Source organism: Varroa jacobsoni, unplaced genomic scaffold (assembly GCF_002532875.2).
Source record: "Varroa jacobsoni isolate VJ856 unplaced genomic scaffold, vjacob_1.0 scaffold_660, whole genome shotgun sequence".
NCBI classification, from domain to species: Eukaryota; Metazoa; Arthropoda; class Arachnida; order Mesostigmata; family Varroidae; genus Varroa; species Varroa jacobsoni.
Genome location: NW_019213562.1, coordinates 102,654 through 128,381, shown reverse-complemented (window position 1 = coordinate 128,381; position 25,728 = coordinate 102,654). Strand labels below are relative to the sequence as shown.

The 25,728-nt window shown below is 40.0% G+C and overlaps 1 protein-coding gene across 2 annotated transcripts in view; it reads right to left on the bottom strand.

Annotated features, from left to right (window-relative positions):
• Positions 1-248: 248 nt before the first annotated feature.
• Positions 249-25,728, bottom strand: part of LOC111262416 (uncharacterized) — a 40,460-nt gene continuing 14,980 nt past the window's right edge. The window contains exons 2-11 of one of the 2 annotated variants that reach the window (XM_022836655.2): positions 23,436-23,555; positions 17,421-17,606; positions 16,294-16,584; positions 15,800-15,969; positions 9,264-9,420; positions 8,872-9,144; positions 7,984-8,185; positions 7,174-7,289; positions 1,808-1,975; positions 249-1,493 (exon numbers count right to left, since the gene is read on the bottom strand). In XM_022836655.2, the coding sequence (XP_022692390.1) occupies positions 1,312-1,493; positions 1,808-1,975; positions 7,174-7,289; positions 7,984-8,185; positions 8,872-9,144; positions 9,264-9,420; positions 15,800-15,969; positions 16,294-16,584; positions 17,421-17,606; positions 23,436-23,555 (1,865 nt within the window). In that variant the 3' untranslated portion in view covers positions 249-1,311. The remainder of the gene's footprint in view (positions 1,494-1,807; positions 1,976-7,173; positions 7,290-7,983; positions 8,186-8,871; positions 9,145-9,263; positions 9,421-15,799; positions 15,970-16,293; positions 16,585-17,420; positions 17,607-23,435; positions 23,556-25,728) is intronic. The other variant, XR_015311906.1, reaches the window with a different exon arrangement.

Sequence of the window (25,728 nt, the reverse complement as noted above, 5' to 3'; positions counted from 1 at the left end):
GTCATATCAAATGTTTTTAGCTAATCAAAGTTCATTAAAAATAATAGGGCAGATCGATGTGATGGCATGACGAAATGTACATGACAAAGCTCGTACACGCCGTCAGCTGACGTTCATAGATGTTGAGTGTTTTGAATAGGACGCCGTTTTAACTATTTACTCACTGTAGAGGTCTACCATTTCTGCATACAGTTGTCCCTGAGCATTCTATTATTAAGTTAAGTGTGCGAAAAATAAGAGATATCAAATTTAAGCAAAGAGTAAAACGTAACTTTATTGTCATTATCATATATTTTCATCATCAGAGTCATATTCACGTTATCGCCGTCCATCATCACCATTAATATTATTCTCGAACTATTTACATCTGTTATGTACCATTGTTTTCGTTATCGAGGTGTATTTATTACTGTAATCTTATATTTCCTTGCTGTTCATATATGTTTTTTACATTGTGGTTCACCTGTTTTTTTCGGTTATGCGTGTACGCATTATGTATACGAGGTCCTGCATCACATTCTATTATGTGACGCCTGTTAAGATTTAAAAATCTACAGACACTCATATCGTCATGTTGAATGACATTTTCACATTTGTGTGTTAATTAATGTTCAAACTTCGAAGAAAAAGTATCTAAATTGTCAAAATAAACCGTTTCCTGCCAATCTCGTTTCAAACCATAACCGAATGTAATGACGCTGTGCACTAGTACCTTCCACATAAGTATCTTGTTTTCTTAATTATATTTAAAGTAACACCATGTACAACACCTTAGCTATACAATGGTGACTTTCATTTAACGCTCTGGACGGAGCCGGTTCCCAGCCTCTGTGTCAGCTTTCTTTTTTACAGGTTATTGGGAACGGCGTCGACCTACCTAAAACCACTATAATTTTAATATCAAACGGATAAATTTCAAGCGCACCAGCCGGTACAGAGCGCCCAGAAACAAACGCATCAAGAGCTAAGGGTTACCGGTTGTTATTGGGTTGACCACCAGTGGTTTCTCGGTTTCTATTAGCAGAGCCCTTAAGCAGCGCTTAGTTCGTTTAACTGCAATGTAATATACCTTAATCTAAACCACTACAAATATACTTTAGTAGCGGTCATATAAGTTTACAAGGAGTATACAACAACTCTCAGAGATTATAGACTTTGCTCTTTCTTGCCAATCGGCTAACCTGATTTAAACAGCACTCACACAAGTGAAGTCAGGGGGGCGCCCACTATTGCGCCTGTCCTTCTGCTCGATATAGCTTATCTGTAGCGACTTCAGATACAAAAATTTGGGTTAGTTGTGCATGTGATGGCTCATAGTGACGATGTAGTGAACTGCATTGGTGTGGGGTCCCTTGGTATATGAACTTGTCGGGTGCCGCTTCCACCTCTCCGACCGGCTCCCAGATAACACACCGCAATCGTGGCACACAACGACAAAAGACTGATCGTCGTGTACATGGCTACACGGGCTGTTTCCATGTTGAACAGAATGGCTAAAATTCAAATACAACAGTTAGCAAAGTGACAATCCCGAAAATAATCGTATGTCCCTTAACCGTAGTAATAATAATAGTTGCACCGATATAAAACTGGGCGAAAATGCGCTTCGCTTCGGACTAGTGGTGAGTCGTCTGCAACGACACTTACCGATAAATCCTGATCTCCGAAACACTACTAGTATTTGTTATAGCATTAATAATGAATTTGATCTATACAACAGCGCATGCGAGCTATTTGAACTCAACTTGAACTACAACTATTTGAACTAAATTCGAGTAAATGGATGTTTGAAACATGTTTGCCTTACAAGAGTTGTCATCGACTGGCTCGAAGTCCTTGTCAAGGGTGCGCGTGTGGACTTTGAAGACGTTGCCCTCGCTGGGGAGCGTTTCATCATCAGTAGCGGAGCTTTTGGGGTAGGGGGCGATTTGAAGGGCTAGAGTTTTTACATTGTGTGTTCCATCTGACAATGATCCTGAAAAAATATTAAGAAAAACGTTCTACAACAGGAACTATAAAAATCTAACAGATGTTCAAATCAATGTGTAATGAATTGCAGAACGGCTTCCAGTTCATAATTCGTGTAGCAACGTATACTTCCTTCTTATCCAACGAATGTAGCAACCTAGCTTCTTATAATAATATAGGTTGAAAAATATGCCATGTCCCCTTGATCATGTCGTTCGCGGACAGTGGCGGGTTTTCTAGAACGTGAGCTGCACAAGCTTAGTCAACCTGATGACCCAATAATTATTGACCCTTATTTTCCCGTCAAGTGGAAGATATAGTGATGTGATTTTTCCCGAATGTATGAATCGTGACAAGTTTCTAACACTAAAACTTCAGCTAACCGTGGAAGCAGAGCGTACTTTCTTATGCTTAACCAACAGAGTTCACCCTGCTTAGATATAAACTCGTCTTTCCATCCATTGTAAGGTATGGTGACTAAACCCGATTATACATGGCAAGAATGCTTCTGTGCTCTCAACGATGTTGGTGAATATTAGGCATCAATTTCGAAACTTCACATGTCTTTAATATATATGTATATGCTAAGAATACCAAAGCTGGTAGTAACGAACCGCACCTCATTCAGCTTCATGCAGTTTCCTATACACAATTCTAAGTCGCATTCAACTAGGAATTATGGTATGTCTATAGTGCTCAAATACACAATTTATGTATGTCTGTTTCCAACACGTCGCCGTATATCCGCTCCGTTCACGATCAACTGCCAGCCGCGATGGCTGTGTGGAGCCATTAGGCTCACGGAAAGTACCTGCATTACTCATTCGACCATTACCAATACCCTCATGCTGTCCTTGAACATACTACATCGGCCTGGTTCTTCGTTATGCCGCTGGTAGTCCTCACACCAAACCGACGACTTCCGAATCCGCAATGTAGACCTTTTTAACACGTTGCACTGTCTTTCGGATGGCGAAATTCTCCCGATTTTGGCTGTTATTTCGCATCGGCGAAGGCTTCATTTTTTGTGCCCTCCGAACCTTGTCCGATTAGGGAGGGTCACACTTTGCCAGAGGCACGGTCAGATGCGACTCAGCGTCCGCATTGGTGTACAATTTCATGGACTTCTAGTGGCTTTATGGTATCTAGTATCGTCCGCTGGGGTTAATCAGGGGTAATCAGGCTCTTGCCTTCAAAAACACAATTCTGAAACCTTGCTTCTATAACGTCAGAGCTCAACGAGTTAATTTCCGACAAAGGTTCGTCTTTCCGTTTAATTACATTAGCAATACTGTCAAAAACGACCTCGAAGTATCGCCTAAACAACTAATTTCGAAATATCTCAGCAGTTTATACCACCGTTAAGCGCCCTCGGAAGGTCTGGTTTCGGCATTAGTAAAACAACAAGGAGCGCATACAGCGAACCCGGCCGTGCGTTCTTTCTCTCTGGGCCAGCACTGCCTCCCCCCCCCCCCCTCCCGTACACCTAGGTTGCATTGCCATAGTTCTGTAACCTCATCTCCAACATGTGTCGGAAGTAGCATAAAACTGGCTCTTGTGATTAAATACTGTAATAAGGCCCCGTCGTGGTTCGCGTTTTAGGCAAAATGAAAAAAAGCTGACCGCTTAAAGGCCTTGACGACGGCGCAGGGCGGGCTTGCGCTACGCGCAAAAACTCGTATGAGCCACCGGCAAAGGAAAGCAATGTTTAGGAAGCTCTTTAATTCGCTTGACACGCGGTGTGGGCAAAGTGTCTGCTACCGGACTTCGTTGGAATCTAAGAAATTTCACCGGCTGTGATCCTGTAGCCAGGTAATCATTTCCTGGGTTGCATTCTTTATTTTTAAACGCAGGCCTGTGGAATCGATTGCTGCCGGAACTTTTCTTCGCTATCATGTAACTGTTGAAGTCAACCGAGTAAACTACAACATCGTCAAAATACTTCAACTACTTTGTCCCGCGACGTTACTGGCGCGTTGACAAAAACGAACGTCATGAGATTGAACTTCTACAGTTGCATTGCTGTTGTCAACCCCGCGCTTATACTTAGTTTAAAGGTCCCGCTGCCATTGAAAAGATATAAATTACCCCATTCGTTGGTTCCAACCCCTATCTTTTCGAGCTCGCTATATTCACTCAGGTTTATGCGATTTTTTAGTCTAATTAAGTGTTAAATGCTAGCTGCATTTAACACTGGCTTCACACGTTCCTGCTCAATGCTGTACAGGGACGCATACGAATAAAAACAACCTAAGATTTGTAGTACAGTGCCAAATTGTTTGCCAAACAAACAATTACCCACATTGCTGTCGTCGGCTTTAACAGCTTTGCAGTAATGATTACAGGCAAGGCCATTGTCTTTCTCCATAAAATGAAACATTTTCGTCAGAAACGGCTTGCCCAAAATCATGTAATTTGCAAGATTACTGATGCTTAAAAACCGATGCTTTTCTGACCTGTCATTGGCTGCAGTTTTATTCTCATAACCGTCAACGTGCGCGCGGGACATCGTACATGTTTACGGGCTCCGTAAGCATTGTGCTGTACGAAAAGCAGCGCTTTTCCACCAACCGCGAAGAAATCACACGGAGAAAAAAATCGGCCTCAGGATCCAACATTGCAACTACTTTTTCGAAACTTTAACCGCAAATACGACCAGCTTATCAGCGGTTTTGTTCTTAACGACATTATTTTTGAAATGACGCTATTCTCTGCAGTTGCAAATCTGTGGGCGGCCGCTAAGAGTTCAAGCTCTTGCACCGTGCTGCGTCGGTTATTGCTCATTATCTCAAACTTCTTCGAACTCTTGCTCAACATTGCTAAATTCCCGTAGTTACCAGAGAGTTGCGTACGGTAGATCCGATCAATTTATCAAGAAAAATTTCTCTTGAGTAAAGGTATAAAAATTTTCTTGCTGTCGTCTCCTACGAGCATAATACTTTCTCAAACTAGGGGTTATTAAGAATCGTCGTTTCGAATGCTGCCTGCCCATGACCGTCCCAAACCACGACCTTGCCTACCTTGAAAGCAACTAAGGGGCTACACTTGGGAATTGACATGAAAGTCAGCTTTGAACCTAGACAATGGGTTCCAACAACTTGTCCAACAAAGTCAGTTTATCGGACTCCGTGTACTTTAGCTGGTCGGTTGAAGGGTGATGTTCATAGACAGACGGCCCACAAGAACGTATTGCTTGCTTCTGTTACGTCCTCATCCCTTGCATTTATGATATATATACGGCAGGGTAAGTTCAGTTTTAGACAACCTTTGGTGAATTCTTTGTCGTAGTAAATATGCACTAACCCCTTGCACTTAGTCGTAGAAAGTCAGTTCTGGAACAAAACAACGAACTGCGACGAGTGCGTAGTTTACAGAATTTGATCAAGGATTACCTACTATGCAGTGTTTTCGCACAGGACTGGCCCCCACCCAGATTAGGAGCGTATTTTTTGCCCGAAGGCCAAGATCATTGCTAGTTTTAATGCAGTTCTTGAGACAAAAGTCTGAAGAAGGTGGGGAAGGAGACAAACTGAAAGGTTGTCCACAAAGGACACGAAAATTTGTCAAAGTTATAGAGCCGTTTTTTATACATCTAGGTTTTTTGATACCGGAATTAAAGGCCGCTGTGTTGAATATAAACGGGCAAATTAAATCGCCTCGAAAGCTCCAATGGTTAGCCTTCTACGCCTTTTATATCTTTGAATTCCTTTTGAGGTTTCATTGGTCCGTTATTAGCTCCAAAATTAATCCAACTAGGTATTTTTAACGAGTTCACGTTTGCCACTATCGCTTCAACTGCACTTACTACTAACAAGCTGTTTGCGGACTAGGAAGTGGGAATTTTGAAAACGACTCGTTATCGGTATAGATCCCGATTTGAAGCTGTAATCATCATCGTGATTATATTGAATAAGCGTGGCCCTTAGGAATGACACTAATAATATAGAAAAAATATGTGTAAATCTCTGTTTTTGTTCAGATATAGCTTTAAAAATAACTAATAAATAAGCTCGAATTTTGCATACCTCATCTTCTATATATTTGTATATGTTGCTTCTCGAGACGAAAAACGAAACAATAAGTTTGCTTCTAAATGGTAGAATAACTTAGATAATAATGGTCGATTGAAAAATCGACTGAACATAAAATTTGAAGTATGAAGTCTAGATTACATGGGCCAATGAAAGGCAATTTCGTCACCGTGTTGAGATCTGGATAGTTTTCCAATTAGGCTGTTAATATTTTAGGAAAATTGTCATTTGTGGGAGCAAGTATGGTAGATGGTAGAGGGTTTTCAACTGTTTTGCAATATTGCTACCGCGATTTTTGCGGTGTGAGATCGAGCGCAATCGTGCAGTAGTTTACCTCTGTTCACTATTTGTGGCTGCTTAATATGGATTTTTTCATGGCCTCTTCCTGCTGATGACAGTATGCTTTAGCCGGGGTGTCGAACCAGGACTCAAAGTTGTAGCGCATAACCTTTGCGTTAAATTATCGAACGGTGTAAGAAGGTTACCAGGTGCATACTTGCTTTACGGCGGTGCCTCGCCATTTTAATTATCTCCATCCACTGATATGAAAGTTTGCGATTATTGCAGAGGATCCATTTTTGACGTAACGTGAAACGAAAACTCCAGATGTCTTTACGTCTGTTTTTGATTTTCATTCAGGTCTTGTGGCAGCTATTGGTTAATCTTCTCACTTTGTAGATTTAACCAAGGCGAGTAAGCGTGATAGTTTTACATAGACGAAACCTATGTTCTAGCACCCACGCAATGTAAAATGACTCAATTTTAACCACTGCTTTCATTTCTTTGTTATTCATTTTTGCAGGGTGTTTTGCCCCAAGACTTGTTTGCAAGCTCAATTTCCTAACCCGCGTATTTTTAAACCAACGATGTTTCTAGTAGGAGAACGTTACTATCAAACTGACGCTGAGTAATAGTGAATGCCTAATATCTATATATCTGCCATATTGGATGGATTCTTTACAAGTCTTGAATTTGCGAGTATGAGCTTAATTCTGCTAGCGGCAGAAGTTAGAAATCGACCAAGGAATATTTGAAAGACATTCAAGTGAGAGACTTTCAAAGGACAGGGCGGGGGACCAACATGTGAGGCTCGTTTCTTAGCTAAATATAGGTATATTTATCTACTTGCTAGTACATACGATGATTCGTTAGGCCGCTTCTGTGAAGCACTTACCTGTAACATTCGAGAGCTTCTCCAGTTCGGCTTTAACATAATTAGAATTGCGGACTATACGAAAGTCGATTACATATTCTGTTGATGGTTGCAGCGAGCTCATCCAGTGCCAGGCCCTGTGAGGCGACATCAAAATAACAGGACAGGGAAAGCACCCCCGCTGTCGTGTCATTCGCTTGCTCACTCATCGACTAATCGAATCACAACCGCAGTAGTACTGCGAGAATAGCACACCTAGATGACTATGCACTAGAGAGACAACCCTGCCTCCTCTGTGGGTACGAGAACCCCCTAGTGTCGATACACCGGCGCTTCGCCTCATCATTACGCTATGGTGAAAGGCTATGCCACAAAAGGGCTCCTCTTCAATATCTAATTGGTTCTCTGCCAATCGATCTCATGCAGTAACAGTGCGTCGACTTGAATCAGTATGACAGCAAGGTACAAACAATCATACAATGGAACAAACAGAAAAAAAGGACTACAGTTTACCGAAGGATAAGCTTACACGAACCACGGAAACGGCAACGATCCACTGCAAAGCGTTACGGCTACCATTAGTAATGCTAATGATAGCACTATAATTCTATCTTTATGCTGGAGCTTGCAACATGCAAACAAAAAAATATTTTTGCAGAAGTGTGTTTTTGATCTTCTACTGACAAGCGTTAACTAAATGCAGCAATTCCAAATATGATTGCTCTTACTGACGTGAGCACCTAGGCGTAAATTGCATTTTTGCTTTATGGGCTAAACCGTCGGAAAGTAATGTTTCGTATGTCGTGCGGCGAGATAGGGAATATTTTTCACCTGCTGAAGGAGAGCTGGGCGCTGCTGACCACTTGACGATCACGAAACAGTTCAGCGACGACGGTATAGTTCACGAAGTTATTATTAAAGTTCTCACAGGCGACAAGGATTGCTCGCATTGTGACATTGTGGACTGTGCACTCCATCGTACGGATCATTTCCTGATGCATACTTGACGAATGAAGGTCGTTGCTGCTGTTGTCTGCCGAAACGGACAAATCCACAAAGGATAAAATTTGAATTTCCACATTCGAAAATGCCCACCATGGCATATGGCTACCAGCATGCCGTTTCATAGGTCTGTAGGAGAACTCCAAGTAAGTTTTCGAAGATCTACTTCGGTTGGGTCTAATAGTGGGGGTGCAAGTCGTTGACGCTATGCTAAAAGAATAATTCCGAGACCTTGTTCACACAATAAAAATAGCCAAATAAAAATAGGCGACTAAGCAAAGAAAGTGAGAAGAGAGAGCGTCAAATACATACACCCAAATATAAACACATTTGGAGCTACCTTGATGCAGCTAATCGATTCGGCTTATGACTAATTCGTGCTTCCGAATTGATCATAGAATTGCGTATAAATTTGTTACACTATTTAGTAATGCCATCAGTGTCAATAAGAGTCCTACAAGAAAAATAAATCGAGTGATAATACACCTTAAATGCGTTGCTGCGTACTTCTCACAAATTGAATAAATTTATAACTAAAATGACTTATAATATGTTGTTAAAGTTCCCGTCGAGCCCAATTTCGTCGTAATATGACGATGGTCCCTTGCCACAAATAGTATGGTAGTCATAACTGAACACATGAAGCAGGCAATTGATTTCATTAATTACCGGAATACTTAGGCATATGCGAATGTACAGTTTTGCGTCTGAGTTCACCTTTTTCTAACAGCTGTAGTCGACAAGGGCTTTGACGGCCACTTCCCAGTTTATTTTCGCCCCAGCAGGTGACTTCGCCCTCTTCAAGCATATGCTCGGTAATATCCACCTCAAGATGGTTGGAACGCGTAAAATTGTCTTCTGTTAAAATGGACCAGTACACTCTGGAAAATCTGTTCCATGGTTGCATATCGACCGGACAGAGAAGGATTGCTTTAGAACCTTTATCAACAAATGCTTTCTGAATGGCGTTCGTTGTGCAACGAGGAGCATCTGAAAAAGACGCAAAGGCATTTTAGCAAAAGTTAATTCAAGCATAGCAAACGTTTTCGTTGACCTTTGATATCTGGATACATATTGCAACATATAAAGCGCGCTTAATATCAACTCACAATGTATTACGAGAAAAAGCGGGCTGCTGGTTATATCCTCGCCGTCCTGTAAGGCAGTATTCATCACCTGACAAGTATAATGACCTCGATGGCGCTTCTGTAGGTTCCGAAGGACGAGGTACTTATCCGTTATGAGGATGCCTGCTGTTCGATTTGACTACAACGAAATATACACATGCGACCGTTACGTGTGGCTCGATATGTTCCTGTCTTATGTTAGAACAAAATATGCTGTAAAAAATTAATCTGACATTATTCGTTATTTAGATGATGCAAATTATTTCTACAGTTTAAATTCCAACTGTGAAGTGAAGACGCTTTATTTAGATTTACTGACTTATTTTTATTTTCCACTCCAATTCGAGAACCACACTGAGCCAGATATACTAGATGCAATAGCGACAATTGACTGGACTGCATGGTACCCAGTATACAGTGAATAAGGTTATTTTATAATGCTAAGTAAATATTAGGCCAGACATTTCGTCTATATTAGGTGCATATCGGTGTCAGTTCCTGATAACTTATTGAACAAAAGTTATTTTCACTAGCGCTTGGCCCATGCTGTCCCTGTGTGTTCCGGGCGATCGGTCATTTATAGCTTCCATCAGTCCCGTGTCCCTCTGTCGTCGTCTGTTATAACAAAACGTAGTTATATGTCGTTCTCAAAGCGGTTAGCATTTTTCTTAAATGGACGAGGTGTTACCTTTATAGCGTTGGTAGTTTTGTTAGTATTCTGCCCTTGTCACCTATGAACTGCTGCGATAGTTATCTCGTGAGAATGACTTGGCAACGCGTTATTAGCCTAATGCTCGGAAGCGCGACTCAGTAGCAGAAGTGAGATGGCAGGATACATTAGGGACACAGTGAACGCTTCCTAGAAATGTCTGAATGACAATATCGCCCGTCCTGGTGTTTGATTAGAAACGACTCCAGTAATGGGTCGGAAATACAAGCTTTTGGCTGAATAACAGCAATAGTCGGCTAGTCATGTTGTGTCCCGAGTGCGACAGTCCTTATAAGCAGAAACCCAAGTTTGATTCAATTTAAAGGTCACCTGATACGTTCTGCAACTACAGAAATGAGAATAAAACATTTAAAGTGCTGATACGGAGGAAATGAACGTTGATATGCGCGATGACTTTGATTTTATAATACCACAGCTTACATCAAGAAGATGGCAGAATTTGTCGCTCTTGTTAACTTCGTGACGATAGGACGGAGATTCACAGTCATAAACATAAACGTTCGTTGCCCTGTCACAACCGGTGAAAGAATGTAGTCGCATCGTATTATACTAGTACAACGCCTATGACGAGCTGTACCGACGTAGTGTCCTTTTCACGACGTCAATCTGGGCACAGCAGTTAGCAAGTCGGCTTTCCTTATAAGTAAAATATCAGGCTCTCTATAAAAAAAAAGCTGTCTAAAAGAAGCCCTGCTGAAATGCAGACGACACCAGGGTTCCAGTCTTCTGCCGACGCACGGCATGTGGCCCTTCGATCCGGGATTGCAAAGTAATCTCTCATTAAAAGAAAACCGCATTTCTTTGCAGCTGCCATGCGAGCAAGCTTCACGGGTGAACACTATAGGGTCATTATGACTCTGAACTGGCTCGTTTTTGTGCAGAATTGCGAACTCGAAGTTGCTGTCTATAATATAAGCCGGCTGACCGTGTTAGCTAGTGCAGTCATTTTACACTATGCTTGTGACTTACATTTATCTTTCAGTTTCCGATAATCTTGACAATCGTAAATCTCCGCTTTAGCACTTCAAATGGCTCTACTATTGATAATCATGTAACTTTTAGTAATCATTAGAAGACAGAGTTTGGTAATTTTTACATCAAGTGTTTGGCCTACAACAATAAACTAATTGAGTGTCATCAGGCAACAATGACAATAGTGGCAAACAGATTCGTATTAAAATTAACGCTACGTAATTAAATGTAAGGGTTTCGAAAACAAAAGCGGTGGTGAAGTTTATAAAAGATATATGAAAACACGCGGCACGGAGGCCACAACCGCTACTGGTGAAATTATTCTATGAATTAAATTGGGATGCTACGGATTACAGAGGAAACAACTACATCTCGGGGTCTGAAACGGGAAGTAACTGCTTAACGGCAGCGTGGACATGCGCTTTCTGACTCAAAATCGGGCCCCTCCCTACAAATATTACGAAATTGCGGTGAAAGTACTCAAAAAAAAGGGGAAAAAACAAGAAGTGAATTTTCCATGGACTGGGTTTAAAACAAGTGGAGTCATGAGTAATGCTTTATAACTGTTACCAGCAAACAAAAAAAAAAACGGCTTGGAGCTTACTGCCATTATTGATCATGTGCTTGAGATCCTGAGCCTTAGTCCCCCGTAGCCATTCATACCCAATTTAATTGTATTAGTCTCGAATTGTTATTTCGCTGAACACCTCATTAGCCCAATGTTTGTGCTAATCTTCAATGAACTTCACCTATACCTTTACTTTCAAGAGACAGGAAATCATTACGCATCGATTTTCACCATTAAATATTTTTTCCTCCAAGCTAACCAGCCCTTGGTGACACCTAATAAGCTTATAACCATAAGTATCCAAAGGCTTCACATAAATGTACGTGAAATTTTACCTGCCAGTCATTTTTTCACCGAAGTTAAAGACAAGTTCTTCAGGAGAAAAATAACACTGAACAAAAACAACACTGCACATTTCTGCATGTATAAGTGTGATCTTAGCCCTAATAGCGAGCTGGATGTGGCAGGTCACACTAACGTCAAGTGTACGCGTGTGCGTTCAATATTTTTCAATTTAGGGGCAGTGCTGCAAAACTCCCGACTAAACGACCCAGTAACCATCGACTAAAAATCTGGCACGTAATGTAAAAGCATGCGTGATAAAAATAATCAAAGTGTACGGATATGTACTATATAGCAGTTCTTTATAGACTTGAATATCATCAGCTAAAAACATCATCGTTTACATTTTCCATTGAATGTATGATGCCATTATTTTTTTACCGTGTACGGCTCTTCTATAGGTAAACTAATTTGTCTGCATAATAATACTAAGACTGGAAATAGAAAGACTGGAAGAATGGAAAAATTATTGAAAAATAGCACAGGACAACAAGCAATATTTGTTTTTCGTAAAATGTTTGATTTTAGGTCAAGTTAGGCACTACTGAGGTAACAAATTCTTTTGTTTTGCGGCATTTTATGCAGATTTTAGAAGCATGCTCTTCGACCTGGGACGAGTTTAAAGTCACTTATCACGGAATCTGTTTTCCTCTTCCCGGCTCTTGCTGCTGTTATTACTGCGAACGGAATCGCACCCAAGAGATAGTCTATCTCCTGTATTCAGGGGCAAGTATGCTAGGAACTCAGACTGGGTCTCGTCGACTACGCCCAGAAGCACTTCTTCGATGGCCACCGATTCCCCAAATAACCGTGTCATTAAACTCAATATCCAACACGGCAGAGGAGGCAAACCTGGCCTTTGTAGCAGATAGGACAGGGGCAGTCAACATGGATGAGCAAAAGCGGATTGCTATATATTAGCACAATGAGCCAGAAGGGACCATCTCGTCTTTCTTCGAATCCCACCAGGCGTATCTAACAGTCAAATTGAGGGTAGTGAAAATAACAAAACTTCTGACCGATACGCATACAACGTTTGGTCTTTTTTGACTTGAAATAATAAAATACAAACTAATCTATTTCTTGAAGGTAATTTTATTTTGTATCGTTGTATCGGGCCCGTTCCTGCAGCAATCGAAAAAGAAAAGCTAGTTTTCAGTGCATGCATTTTATGAGCACATCTTTTTAGATGTGTATGCTAGATTAAAAACATTGTCCGGCAGACCTCTCAGTGATTGGGTGATTTGCTTTTATAATAGCGTTATAAATTTCGCCAAGCATAGGGTGTACATATCGATGGCCGCGTATCGGTAGCTGTCTTTACCCGTAACGGCGTTTGCTCTTGGATATGGACTTGGATATATCGTACCACTAACGTTTGAAACCAAAAGCTTGTATAGGCTGATAATGCTGTGCTTCTTAATCGACTAAAAGGGCATTGCCTGCGTTCCGCCGTGAGCTACAAAAAATGTCCTATGTTATTTAAGAACCTCGGCTATAGTTCGGTAATATCCTATAATTTATCTATATAATACAAAACTTCGATATGTACTTATCACAAGATCAGCCTTTTAGCGAATGGTTCAGAGCGAAAAAGAGTTATCGCGCTGGTTATCCGCTGCAGGCTAAGTTTCGTGATCGGTTTTATCGCCCTGTCGCACATAAGCGCCGGGTGATCGAAACGGCCGGGTCAAGCGTGAAGTTCAGCCATGAATGTGCTCTAACAACTCAGTATATATCGGTTCATCCATCTACGGATAACGCAAACCGTTTTGAAGCTAATGTTGTTTGAATTGGAAGAAGATAAATACAGGAAGAAGATTTTCAAATTGGTCAGTACACAATCTGTTCAACGCGACGCAAAGGATTTTTGCCTAAGAGCTGTAGAAACCTGTGCATTAAAGAACGATACGGAGTCTTTAAAGAATCGAGCTAGAAGCAGTGTCTTGAGACGATTAGTAAACTTGTATCACTTCTGTAGGCAGAACTTCTAGTACTAATTAACCAAAGTTGTTCTCAATCTGAGAAAGGGACCTCAATATCCGTGACTGTTCACAGTTCTTGACAAACTATATATATAGAAGTAGGCATATAGAAGTATTCTACGATAGCTAATTTACGATTGTTTCATGTAATGATAATTACACCGATAAACTTTCCTAAAAAATAGCCACGTACGTTTTTAATTTCGATCTACTTGACTCAATTGCGTAGAGTGGCCATTTTACGCGCTAAGTACGAAAGGTCCAGGTTTGACAAAAGCCTTACTATATCTCCAAGCTAGTTCATTACTACACGTTATTAATTTATTTTATGCGTCTCCTTTTTATATAAGAGAATTTACAGCACTTTAGATAACGGTCAGCTATAAACACCCAATTCCAGTTTCAAATCGTTAATAATCCCTGAATGCAATTGGCGAAACGGGTACGTTGGGTAGCTGCCATACTTAGTATCACTGCTTTAATAGTACAACCAAATCTGAAGGCACTGCTCATAATCTAATGTACCTCATATTATAACAAACAAACATCACTGATGTTCTGAAATTTTGTCAAAATGATGTTAGAGCTTTACAATGATACTTTCGAAGTATGTAAGCGGTTCACAATATGCATCTTTTCAACTTTCAAGTATCTAGGAGTACCCGCGCGAAGTCAACTACAAAAAAAATGCTATCAAACAACAGAGGCTGTTTGCCACCATTATCTCTAGCAGAGTATCCATACAAGGAATCGGTTACACAACGATATCGTTTCGGTTTTAATGATTTTAGTTTCAAAAACTGGTTGAAAATGAATGTAGCCCATCAACATACATTCGTGGAGTCAGCTTTTTATATTGAAAAGTCGACAGGTGGACCAAGCTGGGAAATTGCGACCGTCATCGTATTTCACGTTCCATAATGATGCCCTTCATAATACTGCGCTGTCAGCGGTTGTATCTAATTCCGCAGGGGCTTGGGTAGAAACGAGCTATAAACCTGAAGAACGTAACGTAACTTTATTACAATAAAGGGACCATTTCAGGATAGTACGAAAACAAGCAACGAGAATGAAAATATAGGTAGTCAGCAAGCAATAGTAAAAATACGACGTACAAAGGTGGGTACGTAAAGCGACACGGAACGGTGACTCTCATAGGACTTCACCGACTTTATCGGAAACTTTTTAGGCTTGTAATAGAGCAACTATAACGACCACCATGGCTATCGTTACAGGCCTCTCCTGCTTGACTGATTCGTCTGACTCGCTTGTCTGCCGCTAAAGCGAAACAGAGAAAATAACAGGCAAAGTAAGTCCCGAAACTTCTAGCCGCTATCGCTGCATTACTAGCTCCCATGAGTATCAGGCAGTCAGAGCGAATCCAAAGTTCACAACGAGCTTATTAAGGTGCTGCACTTGGGGGAAACTTGAGAAGACGCGATAGCGGCAAAAGCCCCAGAAAAGACGTTTGTGTAAAGGAAGAGGGTGTCGAAGGTAAAGAGTGTTGAAAAAGGAATTAGGGCTCATGGACAGCAAACGTAAAAGAAGAATGGGTATCTGGAAGTATCTTGGAATCTGAAGACAGCTAAGTGCCTACCTACGCACTTGGAGTGAAAAGGCTGTAGCAGAGAATCGAGACAGTTGGTCCATCTGGCCTCTGAGGAGCCACTAACAACAGCAGGGGTAGTGACAGCGACGGCGTCAACGAGGAGGCCGTAAGCAGGCACAGGACAAAAGGTACAACATAGAAGACTCTCGTTCCTTACACCTAAGCATGCAAAGGACGCGCCACAGATGCACGAACGGCGTCGCTGTTTTTTTGGTCGGCGCGTATAGACAGCGTGAGTAGAGTTGTCTGTGGACAACTTAATAACCTGGCTATATTAAAAAGCAGCATAAACACATGACGAAACAAACTCACCTTAAGGACCTTCCCGTTGTGTTTCCAAGTTATGACGTGATTATTCATGGCTTGACCACCCTGCTCAAGCAGGATTTCCTGCACGGAACACTCAAGGTACACGTCACTGCCTGCGTTAATCCCTGTGGCATTTAGCCCTCGTCCTATTTTCAATGTAACGTCCGGCTTATCTGTAAAATGCCGCATAATCATAAAATTCTTTTCATTGAAAAACATTGATCTTGTAATCTATTGTACAGCTTCATCGAATAAAATGAACTAAGCTATAATTTATCAAATTCGCCTTAAATTCCAAGTAGGTGACATTAAACGCAAAACATTCAAACATTTGTGTCTTGCCCTTAGAGTTCCATTGTTCACAGAGCAGACCATTCCTATAACTCAGGTAATAATAGTATATTTGTGTTTGTTTGGCCGAACTTGTTTATGACATTGACAAATGTTATTCCGAGAAGCGATTAGAGGAAACTTGATGTGTTTACTGTGGTACCTACATTTGATGTCCAGTCGAATAAACTGCGATTTATATTCTCCAGCATTGCGATTTTCGGCTCGGCATTCCAGGCGGACTCCCATGTGCTTTTCTTCCGGAGTGAGAACTATCACGGACACTGCCCAAAGCTGTGTCGAATCATAGAATATCACGTTCGAATACGGCTCATCATTCAGACGCCATGTAATCTCAGGGGGCGGAAACCCTCCGTGAACTTCACACTCAATCTCCTGCGGGATGCCGAGCACTAGAGGAGAGTGCCACGCTCGAATGGAAACAGATTCAGCTCCCACTACAGAAGAATAGGAAGCGATAAAAAGTTCGTTAGTGTCGACTATGTTACTATTTGGAAGGCTTGCGGTGCAGTAGAAAGAGCTACGCATGCGCAACACAGTTTGGACCATTGAGTTACCAGGAAAGAGAAGGAAGCGTTGGTTAAATAATCATCTAAAACAGGAAAAATGAGAAAATGGAAGGAACCGGTTCTTAGATACGTTGACATCAAAATAAGTCATATAAATTTTGTACTAAATAAACGGCAAAAGAATGCGAAGAGGAAGTGATTTGGGCGGAAAGCTGATAAAAACTAATACTAATAATATGTTACAAAAGTAAAGACTGACCAGATAATAAAAGGTAGATAAAAGTAAAGGAAACTAGCCTAATTTTACGCATCAAAGGTGACTATTAAGAATTCGGTCGCCCTCAAATGTCCTAGGCATCGCGTCCAATGATAGACGGTAAAACCGACCACCTAAGGACGAGGTTGTTGATGCCTGAATACAACCGGCACAACGAAAAGTCATATAGTTTGCATATAAAAAGATACAGATCCCACGTACGTAATATTTGGCATACCATAAAAAATTATCCGTGGGCGCAAACGCATAGAATCACTTCTCGCTTGGTATACTCTATGTGGCATTTTATGGTTATTTTTATTATTTATTTAATTTCTGTAAACATCGTAGTAAAATATCTGTAAACTCTCAAAGACTTTATATATACTTACACACACACACTTTCCATGTATAAGAATATACAAATGTATAATATATTTGTTCTATTGAAACTATGTCACCTGGAAGCTCTAAGAAAATACTCAAAATTGAACAAAATAGCACTTACAATTTACGAGGAGTTGTGCACAGATCGATGTTGGTCGCAATGACGAAGCAGAAAACACAACACAGCATAGGTTCTTCATAAAATACGTACGATTCAAAGGACCCAAATGAAGAATGCTTGTATTTGTTGGAACAAGTGGTAGCTGATCGCCATCTAGAGTCCAGTTGTACCATATCGGGTAATGGTCTAAAACAAAAGATGTATATTACGATTATTTGCTTAAGTTATAATACCTAAGCTCGACATTGGCTATTTGAGTTCAATCGCTTTTAGCTGTAATGATGACAACGAGTAAACCTGAATTTGTACATATTGGGTTAGACGGGAAGCCCACATTTTATTTTAAAAACTTTTTCACTTCCGCTTTGATATACCGTTTGAAAGCACTCTTCCTGCTCTACCACGTGCTGTAACGGCATTTCGTTGAGAACATCATTTCAACTCGAAGGGACTTTAAAATGGCTATTCCATGTAGAAATTTTTTTTGACATTTTATATACCATGCCTTTTGTTGAGGCCAAAATGCTGCCGCAATAGCCCTTTATATACGATAAAAACGCTATCGCTAACAGGGCTGCTGGAGGGCAAATTGATAAGTCAAAAACGGTGCTCTGGATCTAGGTGATGCCCTAGCTCTGGCCAAGAGTTCGAAGACACCTTTGAGGGGAGGCGGCCAACAAACAACTCGGAAATCGGCAATGGCAACGCAACTGTTATTAGGCTCCCTAAATTTTTCATGAATTCTTCAAATCCAATAGGAATTTACAGTTTAACATTGCATAAGCATATCGCCTGTCTTCGAAGGTCACGCGGCAACAGTGACCGATTTCTTTCGTAGATTTGCCACCCATGATTAAAAAATGGTGTCTGTACTTCAACATAAACCAATAACTGGAATGGGTAGCTCCAAAAGGAAAGCCAAGACTTTGAATCTAACGCAGTCTTGATTTAGACATTAAAAGGGCCCGATTCACAACGACCCGGTTCCTACGAACCAAACGGTTTGTTGGCATGTTTATTTGGTCAGTTTCATCCATTCAACCAAACTATTCACAAGACCCTACCTTATAAACGTGGTCCACTTATATTGTTCTACAACAAAGTGACATGCAACAAACATTGTTAAAACTGCTCTTTCAGACCTTGAGAGGGAAGCATTGTTGTACTTTCCATATTTTTCGAATCTTGGCCGACGCATTTTTATTTTTGTCGTTCACTTGACATCGCCTTCGCGGCTCTACCTTCGACACCGATCAACAACTTCAAGCGTAGTTGAAAACTTTGGGGCTTGTCTTCTGACGTGGAGGCATACATCATTTAACGGAAAAATAGGAGAAAGTTTCGAACAGTGATGAGGGATACATAATAGAATAGCGTATTTTCACAGGAATTCAAAACGTGATGTCTTCTTTTCCAGAAGCTTTCCTTACTACCTACTGATTTACTTAAGTACTTACATCATATGCCATTGTAACAAACCTACAGAAGACCGAAACATCTGTCACAAGATCTTCAAAGCGACTCATTCTAACATGTATAACAGAAGATCCCATTCTAGGTTCATTGCAAACAGGCAGGACGGATCAAGTATTTCTATTCTTTATCATTCAATTAATTTAATTTCAGCATCTTGTTTTTGTTATTAAAAGACGTTTCTCGAGCATACCTATTTCGCGATGGCCATGTTAAAAACAGTGCACTTGCCTGATAATTCTTTTGAGTTAAAAAACCGATAAATTCTTTCGATTCTGTTCTTTTTTAAGCCAGCATCGAAGTTCCCGCAAAAAACTTTGATCGTGGCTTGTTGATACTTATGCCATTAAGTTATTTGACATGGGCTCGATAGATGCCAAAGGATCTTATTTTAAATTCAAATGAACATTCAAGAGTTGAACCAGATACCGGCTCGACCACTTCGGATAAATATCACACTATAACGCTTCGGAAACAAGAAATTTTCTCGACAGTTTATTGATTTTTCATGCCATGCCAAAATTCTTCCTTTAATAACCACCTTTATGCTTCACAAGTTGTAACGGGGTAAATGTATACTTTATGGTTTAAGTTTGTCCTTCGTAAATCAAAGCTTTTGTCGACCAAATTCGATTAAATCTCATTATTTGAAAATTCCTTGTTGAAATGGTCCGCGCCAGGTGTAACACATGTCAACATCTTTTTCAGTTCCCAAATCGATCGCCAGGATAACCTTCAGCTTTTATTTCTTTAATCGTGGCCCCACGCTTCCCTTCAGAGATTCGAGAAAAGGAAGAGGATAGAGGAGACTGGATCCGGTGAATACACGGGTTAAAATAATAAGCCACTCAGGTTCAAAAAATCGCCGTACGAAAAGTGAACTGGTCGGCCGCTGCATTGTCACGGAAGACCAAGGATCTTATGTACCACAGTTCAGGTCTTTTGCGTCCAACAGAGTTGCGCAATTTTCTTGATAGTACTTTTTGGTGACAGTGGAGCCCGACGGCATTAACGATCCTTCAACGGTCGAAGAAAACCATAGATCATGCGATTTTCCACCCATACTAGAATGACTGCGTCTTGGTCTTCTCGTCGTAGTTGTACACCAGTCTAGTTACCAGTAATCACGTGTTCAAACGGGAGGTACTAAATGATTTCTTGAAGGTTTTCGCGATTGTTGATCTGCAAGACATCCAGCTGTTCCGGCACAAACTTTGCCATGAACCCTTTTTAGTTTAAACGGTCGGTCAAAATACCCAGCTTCTTCATGCCAACTCTCATAGAGTGATTTGGCGGTTAGCAGGTACAACAAATCTTTTCGCGTTCTCGTCCATAATCGTTCGTGGTAAACCCTTGTCCGTCTTTCAAACGTTTGAACCAGTTGTTTACTTTAGCTCTACACAGTGTCCAGACTACATGTGAAATTTTATTTTTCACACAAAACCCATGACACGTTTGGGAAAAATCGCGGGACGCTTACTACATAGACTTGTTCAATTTCACCAAAATACTCTGCATTGCCTCCGATTATGAAATCTCATCTATGTATAGCATAGAACTTGGTTTTTGGCAAAACAAACATAAATCACAAGCCATCGTTCGGCAGCGCGAAAATTTAAATGTCTCACTCATTTTTTAACAATTGTTCCTTTTTGCCATATGCATCTCGACTCGTCTCCATAAATATAAATGGATGCGATGATTTCATTGACTCGTACTGAACTATATCGTATCGCATCTATAGAATCTAGTCGACGAACTTGATTTTCTAATTTTTTGTGTCCAAATACTATGTGATATTCCATCGCGGTTTACTCAGTTCGCAAATTGTTGTGATATTCGCTTAGAATGTAGGCGTCTGGTTACTGCAATAACGAAGTGCATAATATCGTAACTGACAGACAACAATATGGGTCAAAAAGTTAAAAAGAAAACAAACCTTTGAAGAAAATAACTATTTTGAGAAACTAAAGCAAGCTGATTTTCACGTACTGTTGGCAGCTACCTGTACCGATAATTGCCCACTTGAATCAATAACAATCCGCGCAAATTTTCAAATCATCTCAGTATAAGTAAAAGCCCATATAGACACGCGCAAAATTTCTTGTTAGACACCAATACATACTAGTGAAGGGCAAATGCGTAATGTTCGCCGACAGTGGACATCAGACATCTAGTAATATATTATTAGTATAACTATCTAGAAGCTTAAAACCTACTATTATTACAATCTTGGCATTTACAAACTAATGGTACGAGTTTCATCTCTAAATGTATTTTTTCACTGAAGACTATTTGAAATTAGAGTGATTATACGTTGATCAAAGCGGAGAGTAGTGAAAATTTAAATGATAAAATTAAAGCGGTCAAAATTATAGTGATGGAACGAGAATGATAAAATTAGAGTGAGAAAACGATGAAACTGGAGATAAAATGATGAAATATGAATAATTAAATTACTGCTCAATATAAGTATTCAATGTCTAAGAGGTGCGCTTGTGGCGCGATAAAGGACTATTTCGTAAAGATTTTTTGCTCTAAATCTCTTGCCTGTTACGAATTCCTCTTGAGTAAATACATGATTCATATCTAAAAAAACGTCAGAATTTGCATATTTGTGCCCCATAGAAGGCCATGTCCAAGTATAATAATTGTACTTTTAGGACCTACCTATAGTTAGCGCTGTGGACACTCTCTGATAAAGTTGCGAAAACGACTGTTTTGATTTAATTGTTTGTGCTGTTTTGTCAGATTGACAGGCCTGCTATTTATTCAAACAAAGCAAATTAGCATATGAACTTTAAAAAAATGAACACTGCAGAAGCATTTTCAAACTTTAAAATGGCTGGACTTAATCAAGTCTAAGCCACTTTAAAGTTCTTCTTTTGTATTAGAAATCTAAAACAATTTAAATAAAAAAAATACTTAAAAAACAAAAAAAAAAATACTTAAAAAAATCACCGATGCAATGCACAGCCCTTTGCTTTGACGCGTTTATGCTGGGCTAGATTATGCTTAGACAAAAAATGGGTCTTGTTGTCAAACGTTACTACCTCTATGAAAATTATTGTATACTACACAAGAATGAACTTAGTAATAAGCCACTTAGCATCTTGAAGGTTAATAAGTATGCGCAGATCCACATATTCCCGAGATTGATCCCACGAACCGACTGCAATCAAAAGTTAAGATAACTACATTTTGCTATATTAAACCAGTATGGCCATCGTGATAACGCTGATGATAAAGTTTATGCTTGTACGAGCTACAAATCTTTTCCCTTCATATTGGTGTTAACGAGGGAACACCACAGACAAATATTAACCTTTTGGATTTTAATATGACATTGCTAGTACCTATTTAAATAACGTCAACACTTCTTATGTCGTCACTTGTTAACAGACGGCTTATCTTCAAACAGAACATCGTTTTTCCTTCAGCTATTGAAAATGCTCTCAAGAACAGGGTTGTTCGCTGTCATACTTTGTGACTCCTTCAGCACATTCTTACCCAAGGAAATAATCGTCAATTGATGCTATGCGCATTGAGTACGTATCGTATACTATTTAGTGTCATGAGTCCGTAACTTACAATGCTCCCGAATTTCGAAGTACCTACTACCTTTCTTAGGTAAACTATGTAATACATAAGTGAAGAGATTGGACAAACGGACTTTTGTTATTGTTTTCAATTCTGGACAGTGTTTTCTACAGCCCTATTCCCTACTTTTTGTTCAGATCTGTATTTTTTTTATGTATAATGCAAATAAGGTCGGCCTTCTTGAAGCTTCTTTAATCGAGCGATTTGATTGCGTGTGATGACTGCGAATCAGATGTAATGCGAGCTGAGGTCACCAGCCCGGTAAAGCGTACAAGCAATGCTTGTTCTCAATGACGGTGTACTATATTTGCTACATCCGGTGGGTCTGAGTGAAAATGCTGCGAAACCATTTTGTTTCATATCATGACAACGAGAACGCCCTCGGGTACTTGGCTCAGGTGTGAATATACAACACTATATAAGTACAATATTGACGACACTGCGATGCTTTGTGTCAGTCAGTCTAGAACCGTAAAGGTAAAAATATTTTAGCTTGGTTTCGTTGTTGTCCTTGTGATAGCTTAACATGTAACTTACGTCTCTTCTAATATCTAGGGTACGTGTGTCCTCTAAGTTTGATTTCGGGCATAGACACTTTGCACCGCTTCAAGAGCCAGACGTATTGCGGAATGGAACAATGATCCGATGTAGTTCAAGTTCGTTCATTCTAACATTCCGTTTAATCTCTCCCAAACACGTTCATATTTAAGCATCTACCTTATGGTATCTATGAGCCTGTTCCGAAACTGGTAATTATAATATAAGGATCGTAAAATATCGAGTCTTAGTTTATTGCATGGAAAACAGAATTTAACAGACTAATGGCGTACACCTAAACTACAACTACTAACCTAAGTCTGAAATAACTAACTATCTAGATGAAGAAACAGTGGCCAAGCTGTTTCAGATAAGAATCCCCGATTTGCGAAGAAAAACACTTACATGAATGCGACAAAGAACAGGAAGCGTTGAGCATTTCCCGTTCAGTGTACGGACCGATTGTAGTTTCATTGAGTGAAATTATTTCGTGATTAATTTCCATTCGTGGTGCCGGTAGGGGAGCTGTAAAGATAAACACTCTGTTAGTAAACATTTCTCTATAGTTAAATTATAAATTTGCCTGACTTAAAACGCGAAGTATTATACCTGGGAAGTTAATTGCTAAAAAACATAGCACAAACAACGTATGTTCGAAATTTTGGCTTATCATTTTTTGTCGTTTACGTATGAGTCATCTCAAAACTCTTCTGCTGTTGTTGATAAGAAACTGCTGTGCCTTGACAGATTAGAAGAGAAACCATTTGCGACCCCCGTAATTGTGTGTGTAAAGTGACCTTAAGTAAAAAAAAATTATTCCGAGGGTTATGCTTTCTTTTGTACCCAATGTAACTTTGTTTGCAGGTTCGTTGAAACAGAAATTTTCTACTATTCTAGCCACTAAGTGCCAACGACGAAAACTGAGGTATATAAGATCATCAAGCTGATAGATAGATTGTAAGGTAGCTTTTGGAAATTTTTATACGTTAAAGAAATTTGCAATTTTACTCTCTGCTTCATCACTTCGTTCATTTCTGACAAAGCATGTGCTGAAGATGTATATTTTTTTAAGGAAACTTGAGGTAGTCTCTACTCCTTGTTGTAGACAATATTTCTATAGCTTTCATAACTTTTTTATGTCTGTTTGTGGCTTCTATAAATATCAATGGCTATATTTCTATACAATATATATGCGTACTATATATTCCTTATTCAAATATTATATTTGAGTATATTCCAATAAAAATCATACTGGTGGGCCGTTCGCAAAGCACGAGTATATGGGTCCCACATACGTTTTTAACGCTGCCTATTCTATAATTGTTGGTGGCTTGATTTGTTACAAAAGCCATTAAGCTGCGTAAAAGTCCACCACTATCCCTTACAGGCTATGGTTGCCGTTTGAATCGATCCAACGACAAGGCATAGTTTTGATGATACTAGGCACGACTGACCTAGAACACGGGATATGCTCAGCCGGTAAAAGACATTTTTATTTACATTTTCGTGCCATTTATGAGAACACTGTTATTCTGGAACGGGGAACAAACTATTTCATTATTGTGCAAGGTACAAACGACAACTGGGGTCTGAAATCGAGAAAGGAACAAGCTAAGAATGTTCTTTAAGCCTTTCTTAATTGTCGGTTCCATTGTAATTTTGCGACAACAATAGCTTTTATAATCTGTTCTCTCAGCATAACTCTAGTTTCATTGCATCGTTGAAGTTTTCTAGGAAACAAAAGCATTTCCACTCAATTACATTTCGAGAAGCATACTTCTACTTTATCCAAGTTAAGTTTAGATGGAAGAGTTACACGCACGGCTTGTTATGATTCTACTAAAATCAAGTACGTGAGTACTTATTCCGTGTATTTCATTCTGGCACGTTCCGAAGCCGACAGTCAACTTCGACCTGCCTAAATTGTGTCTTAACTGTGACAACTGAAATCTCAACGTACGTATTGTGATTATAGCATGAATCGTTTGTGCTGCGTGCTCACTTCGACGCCTTAACGAGGTAGAGTGAACGTTTAATGTACGTTTATCAGAAGTGACCATTTGTAATGCTTGCTGTCCCGTCGGCTATTCGTCCGCTGAAGGCAGTGCGTCGAAAACCCAGCATGCCGTTTGCGCATTCCCAAGTGTCCTGCCATACATCTACTAGTATTACGATACTTAGCTTTCGTTTCAGACCGTCTATGCGCGCCCACACAACATTTCGGCTATAAACAACGAGACTTAAAGTCAAGTGACCGCTACGGCACTTCAATTGACCATAGCTAAAAAGTATCTGTAGAGAATGATTGATTTAACCAACTAGTTGAAGTAATATATTTAAGGTGGATGAATGGATATATGGCATCACCTTATATCTCTAGTTATTCACATTAAAAAAGTACTCAATGATCACGTATACTGGAAATTTAACTTGTATCTAAACGTACACTGAGCAGATATTTGAACTTCAATGCTCTTGCGAAATTCATTCTCAGTCGTCATGGAAGTTATGCTATTCGAAAGCAAAGACCATTTCAGAATATTACCACTGCTTCAGGGAAACAAATGCGGCGATCTAAGGAAGGCTTGAGTCGTTTCTGCCAAAATTCTACGGAGCGTTTTTCTCCACTTCCTGAATCATAAACAAAAATATGCAGACATCATTGTATAATGTTTTGGCACGAAGAATTTGACGGCCA